This window comes from Anarhichas minor, unplaced genomic scaffold (assembly GCF_050575085.1).
Source record: "Anarhichas minor isolate MPS153535 unplaced genomic scaffold, ASM5057508v1 ptg000040l, whole genome shotgun sequence".
Taxonomy (NCBI): domain Eukaryota; kingdom Metazoa; phylum Chordata; class Actinopteri; order Perciformes; family Anarhichadidae; genus Anarhichas; species Anarhichas minor.
In genome coordinates, this window is record NW_027466486.1 from 10037264 (window position 1) to 10059161 (window position 21898).

Here is a 21898-nt window from a genome sequence, read left to right on the forward strand (position 1 = left end):
AGCTTTAAAATATGTCGATGAATGTGTCGTAAGTTCAGTATGTTCTGAATGTTATCATATGATTTAACCCGCTACAAATTTTAATAGGTAGCTTACCCATAACAAAAAACGTTGCTTATATTAAATATAATGGCATGGATCTCAAAAAAAAAAACGTACTGCCCATATGTTTCCATGCATACATGGATCCCTGTGAACCTCTATAAAAGTATTGCTTTCTGTACGTCTGGGCCCTGTGGGAACCCGGTCAAGACTACAATTAGCCTTGGTCCAGGGTCAGAGTTCAGCAGCCAGCAAGCACCTGCGGCTGCTGTTTTAATTGGTCTTTAGGGTGCTCGGTTGAGAATGGTACATCAAGCTGCGATTATGCTAAATGTGGCTCTCTGAGTATTTGGAAGCTTTAGTTGCAGACCTGTTCCCTATGACAGCAGAAGGAAACCTGTTTAACTGCTAGCTCACCCAGCCATCTCTATGTGAAACTGTTCCCGAGCGTACACTGTATTTTCCTCTACTGCAGCATCCCAGAGGTGTCGAGTTGACAGCTGGCTGGTAGATCCTGAAGCCACCCACAGTCTCTGTAGACAAGACAGCTCAGACTATTTATATTTCTTTCTGGTGTTAGTATACAGCACTGGAATTAGTTGACATGAGCAAATAAACCGCGGCTGAAAGACACAGGAAAAATGCACCGTTTAATCTCCCAACACTGCAACTGACGCCGATACTTTCAATAATCAAATGCAGCTTCTCTGACGCTCGACCCGAGCTGTGGCAATGACTTGATTAAGGGTGTCATGATCCAAAGGACCATGCTTACTGAAGCGCAATGGAGTGCAACAACATAACGGTCCAGTGGATAGCTTTGACTACATCTATATCATGCCTCATCCACTGGTTCAGCAAGTTCATCATGTTTTCTGATACAGTGCGATGCTATTGATGTTATCAGGTAATGACTGAGCTGGGAAACATATTTTAATCATGTGGACAAGGACACACTTATTCTCCAATAGTGTGTCAACAAGCCAACACATGTGGAAATGTATCTTTCTATTATTCATGCTTGTCTTTTGTAATTGTTTCAAGATGTTCCTCCCTTTCTGTTGCTCATTTCTTGAGTTCCGAAAAAGCAAAGCTGACAGTTACCCACAATATTTACTGGAGCGCTTTAAAGTCTCTGTCCCGTTCAGCTGCTGCTCCATTCCCCCCAAATTATTTCTAATTTCAGGTTTCGCAGCAACTGCCAAGGAGCAAAAATCCTTCTTTCATTATTATCGGGATGGCGTCCAGCATGCCAAACTGGGGCTCCCAGTCTGGGCTGTTTGTAGTGTATTTTATTGGAATAGAGCAGAGCTTGTCTCATATTCGGTAATTGGCATGATTTACTGCTTGCATTCCCCTGACCCTTCAGTGATGTCCACGCTACGATAAGATGCCCCATCAGAGCCGATTCCTTATCTTCAGAGGCCGCTTCTCAGAAACTAGGTCAGCTGAATTGGCCATTTGTAACTGTGCTTGTTAGATGAACGGCAGACATAGATGCCGTCTCTGTTGTGGGTGGTAAACCGGTGCTCGGAGCAGGTCACATTACTCATAGGCCACTTCAAAGAAGAGATGATGGAAGTCTTACGTAACTCTTCTGATATTTTGGACCAACTTACTAAGAGTGACTAAGAATTTTAAAACACTGACATTTGACATTTATCATATTGAAAACAGCAACAGGTTGAGGCCACGATATATTAGGTTATACAGCAGGAATGTTCTTGTGAGAATCTGCTTTTCTCAGTGATGGCTGCTTTGGCTGTATTTTGACATTGTGCATTCCCTCTATTCACAGTTTCTGAACGGATGACTTTCTGGCCCCATAAGTTATGTCTGGTTTGAGACTTCCAAAGTAGTCACGAGGTACTCCCTTTAGCCATAGCAGCCAATACATATTGAAGAGGGGCGATGCTGCCAATTTCTATTACGGTGTCTGCCGGTGTTTATGTGAGTATTGTTTTTAAGAGCGTCTAAGGCCAAGTAAGGTCGCAGCAGACTCGCTGACACTTAACGCAGTTTGGAAACTTCTCAGATGTAATGAAGTCATCCAAACGTATCATTAGACAATAAAAACAACCATGTCAACATTGTCAACTAGAGCAACCAAGCAGAGATTCAAAATAGATGTTGAGATTAGCGCTGATCATGACAGGTTGTCATGGAAGTCAGTTTCAATCCCAATCAACCCACCAGCAGACTGTAACAATAGCACTAATCTGGTACTCAACCGAACCATGGATTAAAGACCTCATGTGATTAAGGCTGAGCCCAACGCTGACCTGAACTCTGACCAGATAGCATGCTGCTTAAACTAAACCCAGCTCCCACAGTACCTGTACAGGAATATTGTTGTTCCTAGCTCTGTGGAGTGTGTATCTCCTGAGTATATCATCAGGGATGGCCATGACATCTGTGGTCTGCCTCATTGTCTTCACAGTACGGGCCTCATCATTTGCTCATCCAAACAGGTCACTTTTGCTAACAGAGACATAAGCTCGTTTACGTTGTCATAACATAGAGGCTGGAGGCTTTGGCATTATAAGGGCAGCCTCCGCTTTGGAACCAGCTCCTCTTTAGAGAGACAGAAAAGTGAAAATAGAAATGGAAAAACAAAGCGCAACAGAGATAGAAAAGAAGAAAGGACAAACATTGAGGCATTCTCTGGATTTGCTTCAGTCCACGTCATTTATCAGCCTCAATCCCTTTATAAACTCACTTTTTCCAGCAGGAAGCGAAAACAAGAAAACAAGAGGAGATTAATTAGAATTGGGAAAATCTGTGGTGGCAGGCTGTCGGGTTCCAGTCGTCAAAGCAATGGGAAAAGACCTAATGATGTGCTCTTTGTTTAACACGGTAGAACAACAAACTTTGCCTGGTCCCAGTGCGCTCACAATCGCATGACTAAGCGCCTGAAATATGTCCCCCTATGCTCCTGGCACGTTAACTGGCTTGCTTGCCTCCATTTGGCGTAGTGATTCCTGCGCTGTTGGAGCAATAAGAAAACTCCACTGGACGCTGTATCGCTCCAGCACACGGTTCAGGAGTCAGAGAGGGAAAAATTGACGTAAGCGAGGGATGCTGTCACCTTATTGGACACTGCGAAGGAAAGATGTTGAGGAAGATAATAATCCAAAACATTCTTCCATTTCCTCCGTGTGATTGTCCAGATTTCAAAGTTTCAAGGTTTATAATGTCTTGCAGTGAGAAGGGTTCGTGATTGAGTGTATTCTGCTTTACAGAGGTCAAATGTATTATATGCTTCCCTCATGTCATCACTCCTCCTTGCTTTCATACAATTGTGACACCTGAAAGTTACCATATGTCATCACCTCCCAGCAGCTGGCGGTTTTGAAATACACAATCTATTGCAATATTTTGTCACCTTTTGAGGTGTAAATGCTTTACATCGTCTCTAAAATCCTTACGTCATCTCTGCTGGACTGCGAGCATGAAGGCTCTGCCTCTGTCTGCTCAATGAGCAATGCAGTACAACAAATCTGTTATATTGTGGATTGTTTATTGCTTGTCAGAGGAAAAACACGACTTCATGATATTTCCATTTTGAGAATGGACGAGGTACTCCATCACTGACGTACTCCATCTTTCACAGACATCAACGAGTGCCTGTTGCCGGGGCTCTGTAAGAACGCCGAATGTCTCAACTCCAAAGGAAGCTACAGGTGCACGTGTAAACCAGGCTTCTTGTTGGATGCTGACAGGAGCCATTGTGTCTGTGAGTATCACCATCACTTTGAGGCTGTGGTCACTGTCTCATGTATTGCATCGGAATAAGGAGAATCCATCGCTTCTCTCCCTAGCGGACAAGGCCGTGTCCGACCAGAGGGCATTCTGCTACCGATCGGTGTCGGCAGGCACATGCTCGCTGCCGCTTGCTCAACACATCACCAAGCAGATCTGCTGCTGCAGCCGCGTGGGCAAAGCCTGGGGCCCTAGGTGTGATCGCTGTCCTTTGCATGGATCAGGTACAGCCTCCAGAAGTTACCCTGCTGCCGCATTTTTGTGCCAAATTCTTCTACACACTACACGGTTTAAACACAGGACTTATTTCCTCGTCCATCCGCTTCCATTTCTGGTTTTACTGTTCTTGCAGAAAAACCTTTTTCCGGGTTAATCACTTTTGCAGATATAGAATATCACAAGTGATCTTATGCAAGGGCTCGCAATAGCAGTGAAAGCACAGTCCCCATTCTGCTCTTTGACAGGCTTGTACAGCAGTTCAAAATAACCAAATGTGCTTTGAGTGGAAAAGGAAAAACAGTTTTCATATTTTGGAGGCTGCATAATAGTCGGAGTCCGTCTTGTGTTATCACTCCAACCCTCAGAGAGAAACCCCGCTAATAGACCGGCAAAGCTTCACAGCAGAAATAAACAGCTTAGCCAAGTGAAACATGGAAAATAGTCATCTTTTTTCTTTCCATACCGATCTAATCTTCAAAGTCTCTGAGAGAAACAGGCTGGTTTTATGGACTGTCTGTGCTGGCCAGTGATTCATAGGGATTGTCATAGATCAGATATCACATACACAGACCTCCATGGTGCTGCTCAGCCAGGACTGACACAGAACACAGACACACAGCCTCCCAATGTTTCGGACGCTGGTTTTGTATTGCCTGACAAGCTGTTAGAGCCATGTTCTGAACCAAGCAGCCAGGCCCATGACTTGTGACTTGGTAACAGGAGCCGGTTGACTATCATTCCATATTTACTGCAGTTCCTCTGATGTGGCCTCTGATCATATGTAGCCCCATTTCCCTCCACTTTAAATTCATCATTCAGTAGCCTATCGTATCAACATTTCCTGTATTTACAGCGACCACACATCTGTCATTGCTCATATCTCTATTCCAACCTCTTTTGGCGTAGAGTTGCTGGTTTCAGGTCAGGTAGGGGACACAGTGCTTCCCCCCCATTGCGGAGGTTTGCTGGGCTCCGACACAAAGAGGTGCAGTCCCCGTCCTTTTATGTAGCCAGCCAATCCATTAGCCTCTCACTCAGACGCCTCTCCACCGAAGAGTTCAAAGGTCAGCCAGTATTACATGATCCTCTACTTCCCCCACTGGCATGACTGGGTCTCTTTGAATGTGCAGATATCCCCCAAACTTTACAAATCCCCTTGCTGGTAGCCCCTCTGTGACAGCTGTCACTGGCCTGCCAGCTAGCTAGTCCTTCGGCTAGAGCGAAACCCGACCCCCTCGCTCACAGCACAGCATGCTCAGCATAACAATATTACACGGATGGCTTACGGTATTGCTCTGAATATCAGACAGAAATATGAGCCACAATTACACTCTGGCCTATTGTCCGCTGCTATGTGTTTCCTACCCTGCAGACCATTTCAAGGAGATCTGCCCAGCTGGTCATGGATACACCTACTCGCGCTCTGATGTGCAGATTTCTGTGAGACAGCTGGAGGAAGAGGACCTGCAGAGCACAGGAGTGTCACGGGAGGAGCAAAGCCCCACTTTCCCTCAGCCTCCATCGTCCCAGCCCTGGCTGCCCCAGCCTAGCAGGCCACAGTACAACAACTACCCACAGACGCCACAAGTGCCCCAATACCCCGAGTACCCTGAGATACCACAAGAACCCCGGTACCCGCTGACTCCACAGCAGCCTCTCCATCCCTCTCACCCAGCCAGAGAGACACCTCTGCAGCCGGAAGGTGAGAATAAAATGTTCGGTACATTAAATCTCTGCCAAACTGACTTTAAGGTCGATAAATTATATTGTGCACTTAAGGCCTTGGAGTTATCCAAACATGGTATTCACTTCTACCACAACACGTGGCAAATACAATGCTGGGAAGCTGAATAAAACACAATCGGCTTTCATTTTCTACAGGATGTGAATGGATCAGCTTTTTTTTGTGAGGGTTCAAACATCAACAGGATGTTTTTATCTCCATATATAAATCAATGCTCAATTCACCATTGAACCTAGTACTTAAGTCCCCCATCCATCAAAGTGAAACCCATTTGAGCATCACGGCAATGCACACAAGTAATCCCCATTGGCCATACATCTAAATCCTCAGGATTTCCTGTAAATGTATCTTCCTGATTTAATGCTCGTGAAATATTTTATTGGCAAAGCTACGACATTTTGATTAATGTGAGGAGACAATTCTGTAAATATTTAAGGATGTTTGTCTTCATTATCAGAGATATCTTTTTCCTTGTCTCTCATGGCCGGTAGTCTGCGGTACTTTTGTGACACTACTTTCTCTGTCTGGCTGAGGATAAATGTGCCAAAAGCTTTGTTTGTTAGAAATAAAGACCTCCAAAGCTGCGAATGAAGTGTCTAAAGAGAACACGGGCTGTTGTGTATGTCTCGTGTAGCCATAATCATACTCTTTAATGCGAACAGAATGTCAAATTTTTGCTACTGATAAACTTTTCCTCTTCTTTCTGTCTCGTGGCAGATGTGGAAATTCTGAGCCCGGTAAGTTCTTCCTCCCTGTCAACCTATTGGCACATATTTTTGAAATGTTTATCTTCGAACGATATGCTCTAGCTATCTCAGCTGGAGGGTTTATCATGATTATATAACTTATTCAGACCACATTTTGGTAGATACACACCTAATTAACACAGAATACGCCGATAAAAGCTGTATGAACATAAATATGGTGACGAAATGTAACCATACGATCTTTGACATGTAATATTTGCTTGTTTTCTAGCCAGCTGTTGTGACTGACTCACCACTACAATATCCAGGTATTTGTCTCTTGGCTTTAATCATACAGATCATAAAACACTACCTGTTCACTGCTAACAGGTGCCGCAGTGCTGTTGTTTAATGCCACTTGTGGTTTGATTTAGCATCTCGAAGCTCAAAGGTCTAATTTTCAGTCAGGCACAGACATGTGATGTCTTTTCTATAAATTGCTGAATTCTGGACCGCCCTCACGCCAGCGAAAACATTGACATTAAATTCTGAAGGTTGACTACATTCAATGAGTATACTTGATTTATTTTGGTCCTTGTACTGTACTGTTTTTAGCCTGGAGGAGAGCGTAGATCATTTTTTCATAGCTGCCCAGTGAGTGACAGCCGAGGCAGTAGTGGTTGGGAAAAACCAGGCAGTGTCTCGTTTAGCTTGTTGAGTCACGGTGTTAGCGGTTCACTGTGTTTGCACTCACCCGGTCTCGATCCGTCTTCACAGAGGCTTCTCCAGACTCCTCCATCATCAACCTGAGGCCAAATTCAGAGGACACAACCCACACAGACTCAACCACAGGTAAAAGATGCATTAGAATTCACGTATTGAAGACATGGGCTTTCTTGAAACACTGGATATAAAATCCCCAATGTCTAATTGACAGGTGGGTAGAACGACCATGCACAAGGGGCAGCACAGAGCTGAACTCCTCATTTGTTACGCTCTCAGTCAACTGCTGGCAGACAGCAGCATTTTTTCAGGCTTACCCAGAGTTAAATCAAGGAGAGCTTGTATTGTGCTTTTATTTGACCCTTTTTCTCAGAGCCAATTTGGCTCAAAGATGCCGTGCTGCACAGAGGGTGAGAGGGTGAGAGGGCGAGAGAACAAGAGTGTGCCTCTTGGAAGAGGGAAGCTGTCCTGAGCCGACACAGGCCAGATTTATGAGAACTAGAGGGGGAGCGGACGACAGGGTTAAAGTGTGTATTGGGGTGACAGAGAGAGTGAGAGGAAGAGCAGAATTTACAGTAATCCTTTAGAGAAAGACGTACTTTAGTGAGGTTTCCCTTCCTTAACAAAACACCGGGGCCCAGTTCGCTGTCTGTTTTACCACAGTCCATTTGGACAGAAAAAGACCCAAAAAAACACCGATGTCAGGCTCTATTGTGCATGACCTGCTTCTCGCCGATGCCTTGGTAAGAGCTCCGTGCCACCTGTCAGAACACTACAGTGCTGTAAAACCTGTCCTCTCATCCAAGACCTCACCTATAAAACAGCAAGACTGGCTCATCATGGAAAACAACATGTGTTAGTGGAATGCAGTTTTTTTACAGTGCCTGTAATGTTACATAAACCTAGGTCAAAACTATTATTGCTATACTTCTGAGTTATGAGCGTGCACATCTCTGTGTCTTTTTTGCAGGTATTGACAAGTGTGCCAACGCCCCCGCCATATGTGGCCGTGGTAAATGTATTCCTGTGCAGACCGCCTACACCTGCCACTGCGAGCCAGGGTTCAAGCTCAGTGCACTGCAGACCAACTGCATCGGTAAGCAACGATGGGAGCGAGAGGGAGATAGGGGGAGATAGACAGGGGGTAAAAGTGGGACACTCAAAGGGAAGGAGGGGCACACAAACACGCACGCCGCTGACACCGGACGCCCCCAGCGGCTCTGTCTATCATCGTCTCTGCGCAAGCAAGTCCTCAACACCAAACATTACACGGCACAGAAGCCTTGAGAAATGAAGCGAGCCAAAATGAAAGAGTTTGCTTTGTTTATGTTGACCTTGTTCCGTGATGCCTGACAACAGCGTACAGGCCATCCAAAGACCTGCCACGGTGCTGTGATCCCTTACCTCACGGTAACGGCCTTGGCCCGCAGCCTCTGCACTACTCGGCTGGGCTCGGGTCCATCACTGAGGAATGCCTGCGCAGTGGTCAGGGGCTTGGAAAGTGTACAGTCTCTGCTGGTGAAATGGAACTGAAATGCAATGTCTCATTCGATCGCCGGTTCTCACCTTATCTGTCCTCTGCCTTTAATTTCCCTTCCCTGTCTCCCATTGCAGATGTGAATGAATGTGACGAGGACCCGTGTGAAGGGAAGGGCCGCTGTATGAACAGCTATGGCTCCTATACCTGTCAATGCCACAGCGGCTACAGCCAGGTGATCACGCAGAACAGGAAGTTCTGTCAAGGTGAGATACAACCCAAATGACAACAGCAGACAGAATGTTTCCGGCGGATGAAAGCCACCACAGGCTTTCAGACTCTCTGCTCGAGCACCGCAAGTTCTTGTCTGTCAGCGCTGTTCATTTAAAACGCATCCTGCTCTAATTAATGCTGTGGAGCACAATAGTAACTTTCTTCTCCGTTCTCCTTGGTTTTCATTCAAACTGGCAGACATTAACGAGTGCAGCATGCCCAACAAGTGCCAGAATGGCAAATGCGTCAACACAGAAGGATCGTACACCTGTGAATGCAGCAGTGGCCACGCCAAGTCTTGGAGAGGCCAATGCGAAGGTGACATGCATGCCCAAACGCCTACGCACACATTCAGATCATATAACAGCACAATCCTAGCCAGACCTGTTTGTTTGCTGCCATGACTTAATGTGTAGCTCGGTAACAAAACACATGTATTTCATTCCTGTCAAAGCCAGGAAGAAAACTATGCTCAGTCCGTGACGAAGGGATTGTATGTTTGTACATATTATAATTTGTAAAACCCCTTTCTCCCATGCATGTGCACATTGTTTCTGTAACAACTAATTCAAATTGCTATATGTCCCACCCTCCCTGCGAGCAGATGTAGATGAGTGCAGAGATCCCAGCTCCTGTCCCAACGGTGTCTGCGTCAACACTCTTGGCTCCTTCCAGTGCCAGGCCTGCGGCCCGGGGTTCAGGCCTGTCGATGAAAGATGTGTGGGTAAGACAACCTCCACGCCCGACATCATAGCAGCAGCAGCACCACCACCACTTCCCAAACTCCTAAGGGTGCTTCCGACCGCTGCATGGAAAGAAGCTGGGTTTCCCTCTTACACTGTAAAAGCTTCCTGTATTCGGTAACATTTACGTAGACAAAAGCTGCTGCTCCCAGTTGGTGTCGCCATTGTTAATGACTTGCTGACAGCGTATGATGCAGTGCAGTTCACCAAATAGCACAAGCTGAATTTGTTTCGCTGAATTGCGGCTTTTTGCTCAAAGGGGCACTTTGACTGCTGATGTGCACGGAAATTATAAAAAAATAAATATTTTATCCTTCAAAATACTTCATATTGGGTTTTTAATATCAAGTGTGGACCACTACTGGGCCCGTACGACAGCCTAAAACCTAACCGATGATGGCTATATTCAGTATATTCAGAGTTTTCACCTAGATTTGATCAACTCCTCCACCTAGCAGCCTCTGCATATCCCTCAATATTGTTGAAACACATTCACCGTGTTATTGCTGATCCTTTGATATCACATGGCTGCCGTAAAAAGATTGTTTATAATACTTCAATTTGGGAGAGTCCAAATATTTTCTCTTGGCCACAGCCTTGAACAAACAGCGTATTATTGTTGGAGAGCTCCGGCCACTGTACTGTTGGGCCCAACGGAGGCTTTATTACCACTGCTGGACTAGGTGAGAGGACCGAGCAGTCACAGGAGATGTATGGGAAGGTCAAAGGATCAATTCCCCCCAACGAAGAGGTCCCGACACGCAAATAAATCCTCTCACTCACCCGTAGTATTGTCCGTGGGCTGCTGTTAAACTCCTTATTATTAGATTTGAATACACAAATGGCCAACAAACTACATTTGGTGTGTGTTGTGTTAACAGGCTAGGAGCTCCGAACCTGAAAGTGGCCCTGTTACATAAGAGCCTGACTGGTTTTACTTACCACATCCCCTCTCTATGACCTTGCACCCCTCTAATTTGTTTGGAAATCTGATCTCCCGGAGTGACTATTCCAGAAATGGGAAAAAGCTGAAAGACAGAATGATGATGGAAAATGTGGAAATTAACTTGAGTGTCATTTTTAGTTATTTTTAATCAATTTATCAGTGACTCTGACGAATGATGCCCTTATTTTATGTCTCTTAATTCCCTTGCCTGCAAAGAAAACTCCACTTCAGCTACTTCCTGTTTGTGTAAAAAAAACGGTTGCGTATATAAATAGCAACTAAGAGGAACCCTGTAAATTAGGGATAACATTAGAGCTACATATTTTTACTCTGAACATCCACCCAGGCAGCGCTAAGAAGCCCAGAGTATACGTCTGGAGCTGTGAGAGGCACATAAACCATGAGCGCTGGGTTTCCAGTATTTGCTTCAGTCAATTGACAGTAGCACAGTGGTTTGGGCCCAATTGGCCGAATCGTGGATAAGCCTAATTGCTGGTGTGATAGAGAAAACAGCTCCATTCCCCTGTCAGGGCTTATCGCGGAGGCCTGAGAGATGTGGGATGATTGCAGAAACAAAGCATTGGGTCACACTGACAGACGTCTGGCAGTGCCCACTGCTTGGCAAACAAAACCCAGCCTGTGACTTTCTAGCCCTGTTTTCACTGTGTGAGCTCTGTTTCAGCAGCTCTATCATCGCCCTCTCTCCACAAATACTTTTCCTTCCTCTCCCTCCTTTCTCTTCCTCTTGTTATGTCTCTTTCCCTGTTTATTACACTCACATGATCAGACTTTCTCTCCCCACACCTTCACCCAAGCTGAAAAATCGCCACTGTTAACACTTCCACTATAAAACATTATTCCTGCATGAGGTTTTCCCACAAATATAATTCCTGGGTCAACTGTTCTGACTCACGGAGTGGAAAAGACAGCTACTGCTGCAAATAGTAAAAGGCCCTCATGAATGAGGCACTGATGTACTTTAATGATTGCTGTTTTGCAATCATTTAGCACATCATTTATGTTGTACTTGTTTTCTCTTTACTGATGCAACCCTTATTTTGTATACGCGTCTTTGTCTTTATTTTCTGTATCTTATTGCTGTTTCCTGCTGCAATGGCCCAATTTCCCTTATATGTTATGCCATTTTAAATAGTTGGTACACCCAAATTACAAAACATTTTCCTACTTACCTCTAGTGGTAGGCTTTCTAGCCATGCACAGAGTTTTGCTTTCATGTTTTTAAGAATTATTTCTTTGGGCTTTTTGCTTTCACTCCTAGAGAGAGAAATGGAATTTTGTTTCAGGCTTTTACATCATTAAGACATTTATACTTACAAAACTCAGCAGCGATGTTTCTTTTGCTATGACGACTGCAGTTGAACTACTTTCTACCACAGAAATAGTCCCCAAGAAAACAGCTGACAGGGATTTCTCTGGGTTATGCAGCGTAACTGGGACACACTGGGAAAGATGTGACCGTATATAAGAAGTGGACGTAGTCAACGTGACGTCACCCATTGGTTTGTGGACTGCCGTTTTGGAACCTCGAGTTTGGCATTTTGACCATTGACCATTGGTTTTTGACCGTCGCCATCTTGTTTTTTTGCATGCAGACTGGACACGAGAGGGTGGGGCTAATTACAACCGAACGCTGACTTTTTAGGCAACCAAAACGGTTACAAGTCACTTTCATTAACTTATGAAAGGGTTAAAGCTGTAAGATGAAAACGCCGACAACTCCCAGACCGGACAGCGTTGTGGCAGCGACCTGTCAATCAAAAGGCAGCCACGCCCTTAAGCATACCCAGCGTTATCATCTTCTTTACTCTAAATGAGACCAGTATTTACTTAATGAACATCATTCTTTATTAAAGAAAACTTGAAACTGGCGATTGAGACCATAAACTCATGTTTACAAAGTTTACTGAGGTAATAAATCAAGTGAGGAGGGTCATTTTTGGTAACTTTATACAATCTGACTTGTTGTTGCAACCAGAGGAGTCGCCTCTTCTGGCCAGTAGAGACAATGCAAGTTTACTACTCTTCCTCAGAGGCCTCACTTTTCAGACCTGAAGGTTGTTGCCTGGTTGTTGTTGAATGTTTTCAATCTTATTTTTTCAATGCTGTGAGCCTTGTGAGTTGAAACTCCTAAAATCTCCTTCTCATATATGTTGTGTCCTTTCCTGACTTCTGTCCGCAGATGTAAACGAGTGCTTGAACCAAACGGCGTGCGGTCGTGGTCGGTGTATCAACACAGAGGGCTCCTATGCGTGCAACTGTTTCCAAGGATACAAACTCTCACCGGACAACGCTTGCCAAGGTAACTGTCAGTCAGACACTCATAACGTCCCATATAACTCTATAAGTACTTCTCCTCAGTGCTACTACAGAAGCCTCGAGGCTCCATTGAAGGGTTATAAAAAAGGCTACAAAGAGTTAGCGGTTGTCTTTATTTTCTAAGGCCCCCTTTTTTTCCCTCTCTCTCTCCAGATGTGGATGAGTGTGGGCTCCCTGGGGTTTGTCTCCACGGCGGCTGTGTCAATTTGGACGGCACCCACAAATGCACCTGCAACCATGGTTACCAAGTCACCTCAGACAGCAAAGCCTGCGAAGGTCTGCAAAGGATTATCTAGAGCTGTTGGGCGTAACTCATCGCTGCATACTTCTCAGCTTGTGGAGCTCTCTTGACAGCAGTATAACGTCTGCAAATTGTTGTGGTTTTTTTTGTTAGATGTCAATGAGTGCGCAACTGGTAATGTGTGCCCTGCGGGAATTTGCATCAACACTGCAGGTTCACACACTTGCCAGAACTGCAGGCCTGGGTTTGGTCCGTCAGCTGATGGACTGAGATGTGAAGGTATGAAATCGGCTGTTTAATGATTTACCCTAAACTGGTAGATGGTGATGATTGGTCTGCCCAGTTGTGGTGACTTTGTTATTTGTGTTTCCAGATACGAATGAGTGTGCCCAGGGGGATCTGTGTCTTGGTGGAGTGTGTGCCAACACGGAGGGATCCTACACCTGTACCAGATGTAAGGCTGGCTACAGAGTGTCCCAAGACCGGCAGAGGTGTGAAGGTAAACTCAATCTCCAGCTGTGCTCCCTCATTCAGTAAAAACCATTAGTGCTTTTACAACTGTTGAAGACTTACTCAACACATCTGGGCCAATGAATTCCCTCCACATATTAGTCGGTCTTTATAGTAATCAGTGTCCATGCATGTCTGTATTTCGCCCAGATGTTGACGAGTGCCAGTCCCTGTCTACCTGTGCCAACGGGATCTGTCTAAACTCAGAAGGCTCTTACACCTGTGAGAACTGCCCTACAGGGTACAGAGTAACATTTGACGGGGAGCTCTGTGAAGGTTGGTTTATTCGACACCACTTTTAAATGAACGCCTGCATAACGCCATATGTATATCATTCAGCCTGAAAGAACTAACACTGGTGGGTTTACTGGTTCTTGCCTTTCATCAGGAATTGGCAAGTGAGTGTCTAACAGTCTGTGTTGTTTTCACGCCAGATATTGATGAGTGTGCGCTGCCCACTACATGCCCCCGGGGAACATGTACAAACACAGAGGGTTCCTTCACATGTACCGTCTGTCAACCTGGCTTTAGAGTCTCTGAGGATGGACAACACTGTGATGGTGAGGCTTTTGGCAGGAATGTTGTGTTTGTAAACTTCAGCACAGGTGTTTGTAGCTGCCTCTTCTATTCGACCATGCCAGACATCGCCTTAATGCCCAATAAAGGAGTGTATGTGCCAGCTCTGTTGAACATGATTCCCAGCTGGTTGAGGCTGTATTTAAACAGCATCAGGTGTGACAGCTTGGGACCCCAAAGAACCATCATCTGACTCCAAAATACCAAAATACTCCTCCTAGACATCACATCATAGCTGGATCCTGGAGCCCTCTGCCTCTGGCACCGCTCTCATCTGATCCTTGCTCAACACAATGAGACAACAGCCCTCAAATAGAACAAGATGATGTCAGGCGAATGTTCGGCAGATAGCTCAGCTAAAAAGATAGAAGTGTCGACATTTGTAATTCCTAGTTCCAGTGATTACCCATCTGACTGATTACAACTGGCGGGCATTTACTTATTTGAAGCCAAAGATGGTAATCTGTGCTATGATGTGTCCATGTCTTTGTGTCCAGATGTGGATGAGTGCTTGGTGGCTAACATGTGCCCGGGCCAGCTGTGCTTGAACATCCCGGGATCCTACACCTGCAGGAGCTGTGGAGCCGGTCTGCGACTGTCTGAGGACGGTTACAGCTGTGAGGGTAAAACTACCTCTGTGTTTACCTACCTGCTTAGAACACTTTGAGCTGTCACTATGGTAAACATTGCACCAAAGTTACAGTAGACCAGAGTAAAGAAGGAATGCATTAGACCCCAGAACACAATTACAGAAAATCTTTACAGTGCTCAGTAATTTGTCATGACATGATTTATGAGATCAATGCGGTGAAACGGCTGCTTTCACAAATCCAGGGAGGTTATATCTGTCATGACTTCATGGGAAGCAGAAAAGGGATGACTGTTTAAACGGATTCAAACATGGCCTCGGTTAGTCATATATACTGTGGTGTGTTTTTGAATGGAAGCGTGGATGTAGCCCAAGAGGAAGATCCCCCACTGATATGTGTCTTTGCGCTGGGAATTTTTTTTACAAAACAAGCCTGAGTCCAAGTTGGCCTCTGATAGAATTTTAATGGACGTCTCTGATGCCATGGAAAATATTAAGGGCTTAATTTCAAATGAAGTCAACCACTCCCCTGCCTTCCATGTTCTGCGGCAAGCTCACCCTGTTGAACTCGCTCTGTTCACCCGAAGGCAAAACGGAGCCGTCTCAATCACTTTAACAATGGCCCACACTATCTTCTCCGTAAGAAATACAATCTGTAATGATCACATAACAGCGAAACCAGTGACTGTTTGTAGATACAGTACTTATGCGCCACCTGTAAAAGCTTGCTGTTTTGGATTCGATGACCATCCTGCATACTTATCTTTCCACCCTTTTTAATAAACGACTGTCAGTGGGATCTAATAAAGAGGGCTTTGCTTACTGTATGTCGGGCTGAGTCACACACAAACACACACACATCCTTTTTAACAGATAAGAAAGTGAATAGTCCAAAAGTGGAAGTTTCTTTGCTTTAAATGATAACCTATATCCAACCTTTTCTTCTTCTTCTGCATCTTAGACATTGACGAGTGCCAGAGGCCAGATGTATGCCCCATGAGTGTTTGCACCAACACAGAGGGCTCCTTCGCCTGCATGGCCTGTGACCCAGGCTTCACAGTGGCTCCCAACGGGCTCTCGTGTGAAGGTACGACACAGTGGGGTTGGTTCACTGTGGTCACTAAAATGTATTGTTTCCAGCACAGTATGGCCTACTGTAGTAAGAATAAGTCATTACTTGCTGTTGTAGATGATGCATCACTTTTCTGACATGTTCACCGTGGTCTGGAAGCTCGTCATCGAAATGACAAAACTTGGGCAAATTTGATGTGAGACCCAGTGATTTACAGCTGGTGTGAATGTGTCATACTGATGACATCTGTGTGTGTGTGTGTGTGTGTGTGTGTGTGTGTGTGTGTGTGTGTGTGTGTGTGTGTGTGTGTGTCAATGCAGATGTGAATGAATGTGAGGACCCCAGCCTCTGTATGGGAGGCCAGTGCACCAACACCATCGGTTCCTTTAACTGCCTCTGCCCCGCTGGTCTGGAGACGGTGGATGGAACATCTTGTAGAGGTATATACACACACACACACACACACACTCTGAGTCATCTCACACATAATATGTACCATTAGTGGTTAACTGCTTCTCGTGGCTTACCTCATGTTGGCATCTTGACACAGCTGTCTTTGTATATTTGTGACAGACATCAATGAGTGTTTAACCGTCGTGGGGATCTGCGGAGAAGCTGACTGTCTGAACACTAAGGGCTCCTATACATGCATCTGTCCTGATGGATACACCACCATCGATGGAAGGACTGGCTGCCGAGGTACAGAAACACACTGCTGCAAGAGCAGTAATAGCAATGGGAAATCATTTTTCAGATGATTTTATGGGTGTTTTTATTTTGTGTAATTGGGTGAGGCAGAGTCGAAATTGGAGAAAGTTGGTAATCATGTAATAATTAGCCAATATTACTCAAGTTATTTTACAGTAACCTTGTTGGCTTGCACACGTTTTTGTCATTGAGTGCAGGCGGGGTAACACCACACTGAACCTGGGTGCTGAGGCCAGGCCTGGGACACTTGGCATGGGTGCTCAGTCCGGCCTTTCTGTGTAATGGGCCATAGCTCAGCTCACTCTCCGTTCGGACATCAGTTTGATGTTTTTCCAGCCGCACCCAGTGAACCACTGGTCACAGCGATGGGGGGGGGAATGTAGCCTGATCATCAGCTAAGGAAGGCTTTCAATTTCAACAAACTGGAGCGTTTGCTTTCAAAATACATGAAATAACTTTGGCTAGGATGTCAGAATTGGATCAGTGTTATTTCTGGTGTGTCTTGCAAGTACAGTAAGAGGTGAAGTTAAGTAAACGGCACGATGTCTGGCAGTAAAATATCCTGTCGGGATGTGAAGCAGGTAGGTTCGGATCTCTGAGTCCAGGTCCCTGCAAGACGCTGGCATGGTCCTTTTGATGGACAAGTTTGACTTATAGGAGAGGACTCGGTTTAGTCCTTGAGCAGGGTCATTCTTGCACTGAGGCTTTGTCCTTGGAGTGCCTAAGATATCGTACACAGACTCTGAGCAAACTGTCCAGCCTGCATCAGGTACTTTGGCTGCCCGCCACAACAAATTCTGGGCTCTAATTATCCTATAAATCAGCAGTTGTCGTATATTTTCTTGCAGTGTGTACAGTGCTGACACATTAAAAGCCAGACCCCTCTGACATGAGCCTGCAGGGGAGGAGAAGGGAGGATGAGGGTATGCGAGTTTACGGGAATGAAAGATTGAAAGATGGTTTTAGTCAGGTGAGGCCAAAAGGATGCTTGGCCTTGACCAGGCCAGTCTTTCAGCAAATACAGAACATACGCAATAAAGGAATGAAACACATCTCAGTTTGTGCCATGACCTTGCTGTGCTTTTCAACGCAGGCTTTGAAGTCCTTGAATTAACTCCAAAGATATCCATTCACAGCATATTTATATATTTATGTAGTCTGGCCTATTGTTTTGTTTTTTTTCTTCTCCCTATCTTTGCAAACGGCTATTTGCCTCGTCGTCTCTGAAAGATGCATCTGATTATCAAAGGTTGGAAAAGGAAGACGGTCTTTTCCCCAGCGATGAATTTCCCCGCTCTCAAGGGCCTTACAAGTTATGTTGTAATGCCGCAATTATGCACTAATCTACAGCTAATCAAGCATGTCGCATTCATTATCATTTTTTACGCGTCGGAGGGAAATGTTCTCAGCCTGAATGCTGAGGTAGATGTTTTTTTTTCCTCCTTTGTTTCCTGTTTGCCGGTATACTGCTAAGTGCTCCAAATGGCCAATGCCTCTTGTGCTCAGACAAGCGCTTAATTACACATTCTTTTTATGATACTTATGAAAAGGAGTGGTGTTCCCTGTGGACTTAACGTAGACAGAGGATGTATGGGGATATTTAGTGATAATCAATATGTAACAAATCCTAAGACCCACCCTTTCTCTAATTATCTCTCTTAATTTCTCTGCCTTTTCCTTCCCCCTCTCTCTGCCTTAGATGTGGACGAATGCAGTAAAGACAATGTGTGCATCCGGGGCGAGTGTCTGAACACTGATGGCTCTTTCATGTGCTTGTGTGAGGCTGGCTTCAAGTTCAACGATGACACGGCTGACTGTGAAGGTGAGACAGAACAAAACTCCCGTGTGACGTTCTGTTGTGTGTGTCATAGTGAATGTTGACCCCAAACTCCGCTCTGAGGTTTCTACTCTCTGAGCAAACCAACATGTCAGCATTAGCAGTTTTGATCGTCACGCTACATTTAGGCTTAAGCATACGCAGTAAAGCGCGGTTGGCTTTGATTGATTATCTATAGGCATTTGGGACTGGGCTCCAGTGAAAGTGTCCAAGCCTGGCTTAGAGGCTTTCCTCCTTGGTCTCAAGAGTGAGGGGTGCCTGGATTACGTGGCTGGAGCCCTGAACTCCCTCTCCCCTGAGGGAAGAATGAATGACCCGATTGTGAGCAGGAGGTGTTTCTCCCTCTGGAACGTCTCCCTTTAGCTCCTTCACAAGTTCTTTGGTTGCTGTGATAATATTGTTCTTGGCCATTCCTGTTGCCTGCTGCGTGTAGTGAGGACAGCCACACCACAGGCCCCCTGGCCGACTCCTGCTGTACAGCCATGACACTGGAAGCAGAGGAACAGTGGAGGGAATATGAGTGTTGCATGCGTCCGTTGTTACTGTCTGATTGCACATGTGGTTGCGTTTGTGCCTCTGTTTGTCAGTTAGTAACCAACATCTGTCTCTCTCTCTCTCTCTGTTACTGTGCAGACCAGAATGAGTGCAAGGACTTTGGTAGCTCAGTGTGTGGTACCTGGCGCTGCGAAAACACCATCGGCTCCTACCGGTGCTTCATGGGCTGCCAACCTGGCCTCGAGGGAGGAGACGCCACAGACTGTGGTGAGTGGTCAAACCGCGTACACTTAAAGGACTAGCACACCCAATTATGTTCAGAAAAAACAGGCCAAATGCCCAAAAAAAAAAAAAAAGAAAGTTGAATGCATTGTACGGACCTACCTATTTTTGTACCGTTCACCATTTGGACTGTAGTTAAAGATAGAGGAGAGCGTATCATCAAATCAACTCCGAACTCTACATACTCTACAGGAATCTCCCTCTGTGCATAGATAATGATATCTGTTTGGCATGCAGACGCAAAGAGGCTGATGTGAATCAAAAGGATATCAGGTGCTCGAGGTCCTGTAGAAGAGGCCATGGGGGAGAAGAGGAAAAGTGGCCTCTGAAACTGGGGCACTTTAGAAAGAGGAGTGCACTGTCATTGGAGGCAGTGTGTGAGGCCAGCAGCTGATAATGGTCTCATCCTCCGGACTACGGGGCTAATGGAGCGTCTCTGGCAGAGACACACAGTGGAACCTGATCACCACTGTTCTCCTTTTGAGAGGGAACAGTCTGGGCCTTACCTCTCTCCCTCCCCTATAATTGCATCAGCACAAACCTAGCCAGTTACCTGGATTGATTGGCTGAGGTTTGTATTTATGCTACAACTGGGCCCACAGTTGGCCAACAACAACAGACACATCTCCTCAACCACCAGAATACATGAAGCTTTCTGTATTTACTGGCAGGATAAGACACCTCGGGCTTGAGATATTAATGTGGTTTGTTGCACAACGATTTGAGTTCATCCCTCTGTGTTGCTCTCATAGCACCATAAAACAACAAGTCTGCTTTATGAGCAATATGAGGGATAAAAAGCAAAAGGCCAAATATTTTCCGCATATTAAGACAGAATCCAAACAGTCACCGAAGAGTGACAGACGCCGACAGGAAAGCAGTCTGAGCGCATCCGAATGGAATGATGTGTTGGCCTGCAGATGGAGGCTGTGGGTGTTTGCGGGTGATCGTGTACATGTGAGTGCGAGTGTGTGTGCATGTGGTTAATTGTGGGTTTTGCACCCCCCCGCTTGTGTGTTTGTCTTAGAGAAGGAGAACCAGAGACTGTAACCGTTGTAGAGGTTGCACTCGTAGTGCGTTGCGGCTTCACATATTCTCATGACCCTGAGTTTTTATTGGAGCATCAACAGATGGAAATCGGGGGAGAATATGCTGATTGGTGACGGATCAGACCTCCGCCCCCTCCATCACCCTGATCCCGTCTACGTGTGGCTGCCTCCTCACTGCACTTTATGGCGTTGCCTGTCTGGCACCAACTGAAGAGTGCCGGGGCCCGTAGTGTGATAAGGGCAGATTGAAAGCAGCTGCTGACCTCCGCTCCTTTTAGTGCCAGAGTCAAAACACTGCTAAGCAGCTCATATAGGTTCAAATCAGTGCCGTGATATGACTTACACATTTTCTTACCAGTCATGGCACATGATTGAAAAAGCTTCGCATTTGTCCCTTGTGGTGCCACAAAACTCCCAGTTCAACTATTTTGTATGGGTGTAAACACTCATACAGCTCTGCATTGCCCCAGATTGAGAACCAAGCCCTCTCACCCTCAGAAGCTGCACACAATAGTTGCTTGTTTCACCTCACGATTGCAAATTACGGGAGATGCTGCCGTCACCCCAATAAAGGTCCGGGGAGGGAGCTCAATTACTCCGGGGTATTTTTTGTCTGCGAAGGGGCAGCGGTTGTCGTTGGCTCAGCTCGCGGCACTCGTTCAGATTTAGAGACCATAATACAAAAGGGGAAAACAGGTTTTTTCCACAGCAGCTCGTCAGCGGCAACTGTGCTGTGAGGGCTGTAGTTCTGCTCTGATGCTGTACACGGAGCTCCTTTTGGCATGGGAAAAAGGCAGTATGTGTGTAGCTGCAGGTCATTGTTTTTTAGCTTTAATTGCTCATAAACTCCCTCAAGCTATGCCTAGTCTTTAATAAGGCTTTCCCAAAGCGGAAATTGTCTGTGGTCACACTCTTGCTAACCTCCCAACCCTTTAAACGTATAGAAATGTAAAGACTTTACCATGTGTATGTGTGTGTGTGTGTGTGTGTGTGTGTGTGTTTGTGTGATGCGTTTCTTAGAAGTACATGCGTAATATGACATTTTGACCTCCGCTGTAGTTAGGTTGTAGATTTAATGTCAGATAAAGGGCACAAACACGCTTCCTTGAAAACAAATACCGCTCCTCACCTTCTCCCAGTCGCGTGTGAAACAACCTCTGCATATGGGTCCAATCAGACGAGGGGTTGCCCAGAGAATACGGGAGTGTGGGCTGGGGAGAGTGAGCCAACAGTCACTGATTCCTATATTCTTGTTTGCCTGCCACCATGTGCTCCAGATTAACACATGGCGCGCAGAGACCCACACCATTAATCCCATCCCCACCCCCCAACCGCAGCATCACCGGATCCAGGAAGCAGGTCCTCCTGGGTCCGATCATTAGGATAGGTGCCTATTGGACACCTCAGCTCCTCCCACTTCAGCTGAACTTCTCACCCTCTTCCCTTCCTCAGTTTTTCCCTCCAGGCAATTTACAGCTCTGCATGTGTCCTGACGTAACTGATTATTGCATGGAAAGACTAAGAAAGGCAACACCATGTCCTGCTGGTGTGAGACTAGCTCTTGGTGGAGTTGTCTTATTTTGTATT

The 21898-nt window shown here is 45.7% G+C and overlaps 1 protein-coding gene across 1 annotated transcript in view; it reads left to right on the forward strand.

Moving 5' to 3' along the window:
• LOC142968108 (latent-transforming growth factor beta-binding protein 2-like) overlaps positions 1–21898 on the forward strand; it is a 71858-nt gene that overhangs the window by 41709 nt on the left and 8251 nt on the right. Inside the window, exons 10-31 of the mRNA XM_076107860.1 lie at positions 3656–3778; positions 3864–4028; positions 5396–5725; positions 6485–6504; positions 6746–6782; positions 7231–7305; positions 8147–8272; positions 8791–8919; positions 9125–9244; positions 9531–9650; positions 12816–12935; positions 13106–13228; positions 13347–13472; positions 13567–13692; positions 13854–13979; positions 14138–14263; positions 14777–14902; positions 15830–15955; positions 16261–16380; positions 16514–16639; positions 18348–18470; positions 19119–19247. Coding sequence (XP_075963975.1) covers positions 3656–3778; positions 3864–4028; positions 5396–5725; positions 6485–6504; positions 6746–6782; positions 7231–7305; positions 8147–8272; positions 8791–8919; positions 9125–9244; positions 9531–9650; positions 12816–12935; positions 13106–13228; positions 13347–13472; positions 13567–13692; positions 13854–13979; positions 14138–14263; positions 14777–14902; positions 15830–15955; positions 16261–16380; positions 16514–16639; positions 18348–18470; positions 19119–19247 — 2742 coding nt within the window. The remainder of the gene's footprint in view (positions 1–3655; positions 3779–3863; positions 4029–5395; positions 5726–6484; positions 6505–6745; positions 6783–7230; positions 7306–8146; positions 8273–8790; positions 8920–9124; positions 9245–9530; positions 9651–12815; positions 12936–13105; positions 13229–13346; positions 13473–13566; positions 13693–13853; positions 13980–14137; positions 14264–14776; positions 14903–15829; positions 15956–16260; positions 16381–16513; positions 16640–18347; positions 18471–19118; positions 19248–21898) is intronic.